General features: G+C 42.2%; 1 protein-coding gene across 1 annotated transcript in view; it reads right to left on the bottom strand.

Annotated features, from left to right (window-relative positions):
- Nucleotides 1-9,638, bottom strand: part of LOC109462078 (voltage-dependent calcium channel gamma-3 subunit-like) — a 62,268-nt gene that overhangs the window by 17,242 nt on the left and 35,388 nt on the right. Inside the window, exon 3 of the mRNA XM_019758580.1 lies at nucleotides 5,880-5,957. Within this exon, the coding sequence (XP_019614139.1) occupies nucleotides 5,880-5,957 (78 nt within the window). The remainder of the gene's footprint in view (nucleotides 1-5,879; nucleotides 5,958-9,638) is intronic.

The raw sequence follows: 9,638 nt of genomic DNA, 5'->3' as shown, positions 1-9,638 counted from the left end.
TACAAATGAACTTACTCCGGAGTAAAATTTTTACTCCAAAACGGAGTAATAGTTACTCCGGAGTAATATTTTACTCCGGAGTAAGTTCATTTGTAGCAAGTTAAGTATATTTGGCATGGTTGTCCGTATCATGTATTCTCACATGTATGATATCGATGTGTAGATATATCGTATATGAATATACATAACCGTCGGAGTAAATGATTACTCCGGAGTAAGTGAACTAGTGGTTCATATCTATGTCACGTATGTTTGTGTCTCATGCGTGACATACATCGACACAACGACGACAAAGGCAGTAGGTTCGTCACTACTTTATTGATCACTTACAGGTCAAGACTGTTACCGAAAAACTCGCAAGACAGCGTACGTCTTGTCATGTCGGTATCGCTGTTACATTAGGACTAGTTGTCCTATCGGCAGAAGGACGATGCTGTATTATTTCAGAACGAGGTAGCCGACTCGCAGACCTTCCACCAATCGCCGTGAAGTACGTCACCTACTTCACATGCAAAGTACATGCACGCCAATCGACTACTTCGGATCCACAAATCACGACACCTGGCGGCCAATCAGCTACTACAGACGTTGACTTTAACCACGCCCCCCACTTCACGATGCAATCCCGACGGTCCCGCTGTCATGTTGAATAGCTTACTGTCACAGTAACAATATCGGTAGGCGTGGTGTCATCCTTCAAAAATCGTTGCCGTGACAACAGGTTTCCCAGGTAACCGGGTTCAAAAGTGCACATTGACCTTTATCTGACCTCCCTCCATTGACGTCATGACAACCTCATAATATATCATATTAAGATATACATAAATTAATTCATAATTGCACATTAATATTTCAGTTATTAATAAATCAACGCAGTCATTAAAATTACAAAATTTGCATAAATTTGCATAAATTACCAAAATTTGCATAAATTTGCATAAAGTTCAAATTTCCCGCGCACATGCATAAATTTGCATCTATGAATAAATTTGCATAAATTTGCATAAATTGGTCCAGACTACCATGTACTCTACTTACGCGAACTTCATCAGGTGAAGGTTGCTCTTCAGGTTAACGTAGCAAATTGGTGAAGTTACCTAGAGTGAAAATTTTACGCTATCATCGCTTAAAGCTCATATTCTTCTGCGTCTTTACTGACCCCACCCTCTTTGTTACTCTCCAAGCAGAGGTTGTGGGGGAATGATCGTTAGCTTTTTTATATATGGCCGTTTTTTTTTGTCGCTACCCCCACCGTCGGTGGCCGGCGACCTTTCCTGGCTAATGGATACTGCCTGGCAAATTTGATACTGTCTTTTTTCCACCGAAAGGGATCTGCTTGGAGATTACCTCTTTGTCTCAGTGATAGTATTAACACATGGAGTAGAGAACAGCTGCCGTATTTCTTAAATGATTATGATATGCATATGAATACTGTGCCCGAATTGCTGTCTCCAGATGGAATGGCTGTATGTTTCTTGTGTTCTACCTTGGAGCTTTAGCGTGGATTCCTCACATGTGCAGGCGACCTCCACCTTCACGGCCAGATAGTAAGTTCTTGATCACTTAAATGGACTTCCTCTGCATTTCTTTTCAATTTAGAGGCTACAGGACTGTGGATGGCACGGCGAAGAGCTTTCCTATCGCCCGATGTCGACGCAATCTCTGCCGCGTGTTGAACCGGAATTTTTTTCACAGGGGTGCCATGTTTGTTTGTTTTTCATCGGAAAATCCTAGAGACATATAACTATTTATCTAGCTTTCTCTGGCACGTATATAGTTGCAGTACGTCGTTTAGTGTCTCTACCAGTATATGCACTGGCTATAAACCGATCGGTGTTTTAAAAAAGACTTAATTATATGCAGCTATAAAAAGTCTTGATGTTTCTGGACATAGTTTTATATAATATTTTGAGAAAAAGGCTACAAATATACTTGATATTTTTGCATTGTATTCATGATCAGTGGATTCTTTTGTCATCAGATGTGGCAATATATACATATTGTTGATTTTGTATGCTGTTATCAAAAAGTCTTCACTGGTGTTTATGGACCCATTTTTATATAATATTCTGAGAAAAAAGCATAGACCAAACAAAAATATACATTATATGTTTGTATCGTATTCATAATCAGTGAAATCTACTATCATCAGAAGTGGCAATATATACATATTAGAAAATCAAAATGAAAGAACCCACATATCATAGACGAAGTGGGTAAATTCGTCGCCCACTGTATCAAAAGAAGAAGTCAAACCCAACAAAACTAGTACCACATATGTTGTAATATGTAGTATAACTTTGCACAGTCTCTTATATCATTGTATCTTCTTTTTCACACATATTGTTGCTTTATCCGGAACGTTTGGGACCTTGCCTTCAGGAGCTTTGTCACCTGTCCAAATGTTCCTCCTAATTAGTGGAATGTAGTCTTGTTGATCAATCATGGGGTGTATGTTACAATCTAGACGCTTAAGTAGGCTTTAAACACCCCGAAATAGGACATGCCAGGGCTCTGATCGATATCCGAACGTGCGTCAGCGTAATTCATACTCCCTCCTGCCTGCCTCATAGGCCTCATAAGGCCACACCAATTTAATTCGTTGTTTCTCGGATTTTTTCAGAAAAAAATATGAACACCGACAGGGCAAAATAAAACAAAAACAGGCCAAGGCACCCCCGTGATAGCCGGAAATGTTACAATATGAGCCATGAAGCCAACATACCAGGCTGGTTTATAATTAAAACAATAGATTTTGAACTTTTAATGAAACAAAGTTGCATTGTTGTAACTAGGAAGAAAAGGACGTCCTTTAACCGTTGGGGCCAAAATATATCTTTCATTGAGCATTTTGCAGTTGATTTAGAACCTCAATTTTTTTTTGCAAATCAGAAAAAAATATGGACAGGGCTAATCCGAGAAACAACAAATTAAATTGGCGTGGCCTAAGAAAGGCGTTTATTTTGGACGCTAGTGCGAGAAAAAGAGTGACACTCTGTGAAGGTGTTTCGATCGGGGGAAGCAGGTTTTTATCGCCTTATGAATACGCGGCAGACGGACGGTTTCTTGTTCACGCTTGTTCGCTTATCGCCATTCCGACGCGCGAATTCTGCGCTTGATACTATCAATCTTGCCAGTTCCAGTAGCTACAGATTTTTAAATTAGGCGATTGCTGGGCAAGGGAATAAGATTCGACGTTTTATACTGCCAAGAATAAAAGTGCTGTCACCATCTGTGCAGCCAAATATCACGCGGGTATTCCTAAGGCCATGTTGATTTGATTATGTGGGTGACATTGTTTTATTTGTTTTATTGTCCTTTTGCACATAAAAAAGTAACAGTATAAAATGAAATTATATACGCGCGCGCATGAATTTTCGTCTGTCTAAAAAAAGCTTTCGACCATACTGTAAATCGTACAAAATGAGCAAATATATGTCGTATGTTGCAAAAAAAAGTTTTGAAAAACGATAGTAACGTCATAGAATGCCGAAATCAATTCAGGAAAAGAAGAAATTGTGAAGAAACAAAAATTAAGAGTCTATCGTTATTCGCCATACAGTACTCTGTGTGTTTAGTCATTTGTTCAACCTTTATGATCACGTAGATTTCATCATGAAGGAACCTTTTTTTTGCCAAACCTTTTTTATTCGCACGCTCGCGTTAGTTTTGGGGTTTCCAGAGGATGTCATCCATATAATTAAATCAACATGGCCTAACAGCAACAGTAGTCTAATGGCATTCAAGAAAAAGATGCTTTGACCTGCAGATAAAAACTAATCTTTTCACGTGATCGAAAGTTCCATAGTCTAAAATCCCAGGGTTACGTAACTCGGAAATGAAGTTGCGGTGTTGAAACAATTCTGGACAAAGTAAAAGTTTTTACGTTCCAAGAATTTACATGCTAGTTTTGTCAGGCCCTGTGAGTAAAGGGATTACCAGATCCTATCATGAAAGTTCATCTGTGTTGGTAGTTACATGTTTAAAGTTAAAACTTTTGGTCCAACACAAAAGAATTCTCTCACCTAGAGCTTTTGACCAGTCACTCTGGTCTTCCTCAGTAGACTGACCCAGTGAGGCTTGTCATGTGGCTTCTTTGAAGTGTGACGTTAACACTGGGTCAAAGGTATCTGGTAGACGATGTCGGCCCCCGTCGCGGTTCATGATACCTTTGACCAAGTGTTATCTAGGTGAGAGTTTATTTTGTGTTTTACCAAAAGTTTTAACTTTAAACAGGATTACCAGATCGTTTGCGAAGTCGTCGGCAGATGTGTTCTCTTTTTGCCATTGCAATGTTGTCGGGTCAATGTTGTCTGAAGCTAGTGATTAATCATACGGAGTTTTTCTAAGAAAAAAAACGGGCGTATAAGGCCTTGTTCACGCACTGTCGTCCGTCATCCAGTTACGCAGTGAATAGAAGGTGGCTTTCGTGTCGTTTATCGTTAAGGCCATGTTGATTTGATAACATGGATGACATACTCATGGAACCCCACAACTGATGCGTGCGTGCGAATAAAAAAAAGTTTGGCAAGAAAAAAAGTTGCTTTCATTATGAAATCTACGTGGTTTTGAAGGTTGAACGAATGACACAGAATATGTATGGTTTGGCGAATAATCTACTCTTATCTTCAAATTCATTTCTTTACATTTTTGTCTTTTTTGTTTGATTTTGGCATTCTACGACATTGGTATCGTTTGTAAATATTCTTTTTGCAAGTTACAGTATATATTTGCTCGTTTTGCAACTGTTTTTTACGATATACAGTATGGTAAATCGTACGACGTACATGTACATGAAGTTTAACCTTATGAAAGTCGCTGTACTTTTTGTTATGTCAATAAAGTTCTGCATTTAACACTATACGTGCCACTGATTAGACAAGGACACACAGAAGTATGAAATATAGTGGCGAGCCACATTCTTAAGGATAAAATATGACTCCAAGTCCCCCAAGACGGTAAATCGATGACATAAAGCCGTTGACGTGATATCGACTGATTGCTTTCATGCCCGGGCGTTTCTTAAATAATTCTCAGGCAGAGACGATCCTACCAAATGGACCTATAACGTGTTACTATCACGAAAGTTGGAAATATCATCTGGTCACTGACAAAGGGTACAATGGGTCCCAAACACCATAGGGAGTGGCCATGATTACGAATGACAGTTCATATGTGGTTCAATAAAGGGTTAATGCCCTGCCCCGAGGTGTATATGGTGAGATAATCCCTGGTCAGGTGCGCGAATAAACCACCAAGTGAGCGTAGCGTATAAATGGTACGGTCCAAAAAGTGGTCGGTTATTCTAATAGCCGACCACTTTTGAGGTTACGGCCTGATAACCAATAGGAAATGGAGCCCTCTGATTTGTCGACGTCTTCTGGCTTTATGATTATATATATCATAATTTTTAATTCATTGCTGCGCAATAATAATAACCAACTTTATCGATGCCCCCTTGGATTATGTTGTTCTGTTCAATATGTCTTCCGTTGAATGTCTCCCGCATCTTCCGTGGTCGTCCATTGATTTTGGGATAGTCCGGCGGGAGACTTCACACAAGATATGCTCATCGTTTTGCTTCACAGCCTTCTCAAACATTTATAAGAGACATTGATTTTTACAGGACACCTTAGTAATGATTAGTCGTTTTTAGGAAGGAGATAATGAAGTATGTACAAATGTTACAGCTACAAAGACATAAAACAAACTTTGAAGCTTAAGAGTAGTAACTTTACGTTGTATTATGAAAGACCTGGCGAAGACGATTCCTATACATACAGTATATCTACAACTGGCGTTACATGTATTAACAGCAATTGATCAATAACACTAGGTCCAGGACCATGTAATGGGAAATTATAATGTGTAATACTCACGTAGTATGAACTCCGTGGAATGCCTGTCAAATTCAAAATCGTCGGGGAACCAGTCGATCCTTTTGCACTTCTTGGTATCTGATGAAAGAAGAAAACATCGAACGTTATAAGAACACACATTTAGAGTGAACCATAGATATCGCCGACCCCTTTGATCGCCACGCAGTCTATCTACATACTAGGGTTCATACTCGAACCCCCAGATCCCCTACAACTATGAAAGAGGTGCTACTTCTGTGGAAATAAAAAGAAACCTACAGTGGGTCTCACTGGAAGACAGAAGAAAAATGTCCAGACTATGCATGATGTACAAAATGACCAATAAACTGGTGGACGTCTAAACTACTAAGTACCTAATACCATCCCAGAAGAGAACACGAAATAGTCATGCCTTCCAGTACCAGAGTTATCAACCAAGGATTGAGGTGTATAAGAATTAATTCTTTCCTAGAAGTATCGCAGAGTGGAACTCGCTGTCACCAAGTACAGTAGGGGCATTATCATTAAATAGCTTTAAACAATGTTTAGAGTTAGATATTCAAGGGTTAGGTGTAACAAGTTGTTGGTGTAATTTAGCCAGCTGCCGCCGCGCCGCGTGCTTGCGAAGCTGGTGTGTTACGCCGAAGGGTGGTTATACCGGCTATACAGATACAAATACTCAGTGTCCATACTCAAACCCTGAGATTCCCTATAGCATAGTCGTCATGCATATGGCTCCACAAATAGAGTTACGACAGGCCTGCCACGGCACAGTTCTGGGTTTTATCATAGCAGGACAACTAGGGTTGACTAACCTCCAGGAATTATGACTTGATGCTGATAGCTTTCAAGCTACTTTTCTGCATCTTTTTGGCAAGGTGATTTGGATTGATGCTACATTTTGTTTCTTTATTTTGTATACCGAGGGGAAACATATTGTTTTTGCAACGTTTCCTCTTTTTCTCCAAACCAAAAAGGTCAATGACCTGAACCAGACTGTCTGTTACCATGGTAACTAGTGTTGGGTTACATCATGTTGCAATTTTATAGCAGGAGGGATTTAGGCTCATGTCTGACCATATACATGAATGTGTGGCACATGTTCCATGTAAGACATCACGAATTTAGCGCGGCGCGCATCCAGGCAAGCGGTGTCCTCGCGCCCACTTCCCGATCGTATTCGCCATGCCTGCCCGGTGTCACTGCGCCCATTGCGTACCAGTGCGCCCAGTGCGTACGAGTGCGTACCAGTGCGCCCATTGCGTACCAGTGCGCCCAGTGCGTACCAGTACGTACCATAGTCATAGAATGTGAAATATCACAAGAACACCCGTCACCCAAATCACGAAATCGCCAGGACACTTAACCAAAGTTTCGGGGCGTAGCGATTGTGTAAGCCATCACGAAACCGCCGGCAAATGCACTTGGGTACACGGCGCCAGCGTTGACACAACCCGACACGACAGCGTCCGAGCGTGCGGCAGACACTGTGCGACGCATCACGACCGACAACGCATCACGAATTTTGCGGGACACGCCAGACTTGCAATCCGAGTGATGCTGCGCCGGATTTCGATAGACGTTCGTGACTGCTGTCACAAAATCGCCGGCGAACGCATCACGAATTTGCGGGACACGCCAAACTTGCAATCCGAGTGATGCGGCGCCGGATTACGATAGACGTTCGCGACACATCACGACCGGCAACGCATCACGAATATGCGGGACACGCCAGACTTGCAAACCGAGTGATGCTACGCCGGAGTTCGATAGGCGTTCGTGATCATGACTGCTGTCACGAAATCGCCGGCAAACGCACCTCACGGGTACACTGCGTCGGTACACGGCGCCAGCGTGTACAAATCCCGATACAAAGGCGTCCGAGCGTGCGGTAGGCACGACATTCGACGCATCATGGCCGGCAACGCATCACAATCCTGCGGAAGAGGCACGGCCTGTCACCCGAGCGACGAATGCTTCGCATTGACACGACGGGCGTTCGTCTAATTCACCGGCGGGCGCAATTAGAGGCGCGGCACACCCTGCCCCCGCGCATTTACGCAAGAACGCGACGTTAAATGTCAGAAAAGTCAGAAAAGTGAAGCATGAAAAAAAGAGTTTGGGCTGCTGTAGTCACTGTAGTCAGTGTAGTGAAGAATACCGCGAGAGGTGAGGATATGGGAAGCCCGATTTTGTAGTGGTAGTACCTGTAGTATCTGTAGTCAGGACTGTTAGTTAACATGAAGAAAAGAGTTTGGGCTGCTGTAGTGAAGTCACTGTAGTCAGTGTAGTGAAGAATACCGAGAGGTGACAGAAATGGGAAGCCCGATTTTGTAGTGGTAGTACCTGTAGTATCTGTAGTCAGGATGATGAAGAAAAGACTTTGGGCTGCTGTAGTGAAGTCAGTGTAGACAGTGTAGTGAAGAATACCGAGAGGTGACATATATGGGAAGTCCGATTTTGTAGTGGTAGTACCTGTAGTATCTGTAGTCAGGACTGTTAGAAGTATGAAGAAAAGAGTGTGGGCTGCTGTAGTGAAGTCAGTGTAGTGAAGAATACCGAGAGGTGACAGATATGGGAAGCCCGATTTTGTAGTGGTAGTACCTGTAGTATCTGTAGTCAGGACTGTTAGAAGCATGAAGAAAAGAGTGTGGGCTGCTGTAGTGAAGTCACTGTAGTCAGTGTAGTGAAGTTTACCGAGAGGTCACAGATATGGGAAGCCCGATTTTGTAGTGGTAGTACCTGTAGTATCTGTAGTCAGGATGATGAAGAAAAGAGTTTGGGCTTCTGTAGTGAAGTCACTGTAGTCAGTGTAGTGAAGAATACCGAGAGGTGACAGATATAGGAAGCCCGATTTTGTAGTGGTAGTACCTGTAGTATCTGTAGTCAGGACTGTTAGAAGCATGAAGAAAAGAGTGTGGGCTGCTGTAGTGAAGTCAGTGTAGTGAAGAATACCGAGAGGTGACAGATATGGGAAGCCCGATTTTGTAGTGGTAGTACCTGTAGTATCTGTAGTCAGGATGATGAAGAAAAGATTTTGGGCTGCTGTAGTGAAGTCACTGTAGTCAGGGTAGTGAAGAATACCGAGAGGTGACAGAATGGGAAGCCCGATTTTGTAGTGGTAGTACCTGTAGTATCTGTAGTCAGGACTGTTAGAAGCATGAAGAAAAGAGTGTGGGCTGCTGTAGTGAAGTCACTGTAGTCAGTGTAGTGAAGTTTACCGAGAGGTCACGAGAAATGGGAAGCCCGATTTTGTAGTGGTAGTACCTGTAGTATCTGTAGTCAGGACTGTTAGAAGCATGAAGAAAAGAGTGTGGGCTGCTGTAGTGAAGTCAGTGTAGTGAAGAATACCGAGAGGTTGAACCAGAAAATTGGGAAGCCCCGATTTTTGTAGTTGTATTACCTGTAGTATCTCTAGTCAGGATGATGAAGAAAAGACTTTGGGCTGCTGTAGTGAAGTCACTGTAGTCAGTGTAGTGAAGCGATATGATACAGAGAGGTGACAGATATGGGAAGCCCGATTTTGTAGTGGTAGTACCTGTAGTATCTGTAGTCAGGATGATGAAGAAAAGACTTTGGGCTGCTGTAGTGAAGTCAGTGTAGTCAGTGTAGTAAAGAATACCGAGAGGTGACATATATGGGAAGTCCAATTTTGTAGTGGTAGTACCTGTAGTATCTGTAGTCAGGACTGTTAGAAGCATGAAGAAAAGAGTGTGGGCTGCTGTAGTGAAGTCAGTGTAGTGAAGAATACCGAGAGGTGACAGATATGGGAAGCCCGAT

Source organism: Branchiostoma belcheri, unplaced genomic scaffold (genome assembly GCF_001625305.1).
Source record: "Branchiostoma belcheri isolate BF01 breed outbred unplaced genomic scaffold, Haploidv18h27 scaffold112, whole genome shotgun sequence".
In the NCBI taxonomy this organism is placed as follows: Eukaryota; Metazoa; Chordata; class Leptocardii; order Amphioxiformes; family Branchiostomatidae; genus Branchiostoma; species Branchiostoma belcheri.
The sequence above is the reverse complement of the archived record's forward strand: the minus strand, read 5'-3'. Positions and strand labels throughout refer to the sequence as shown.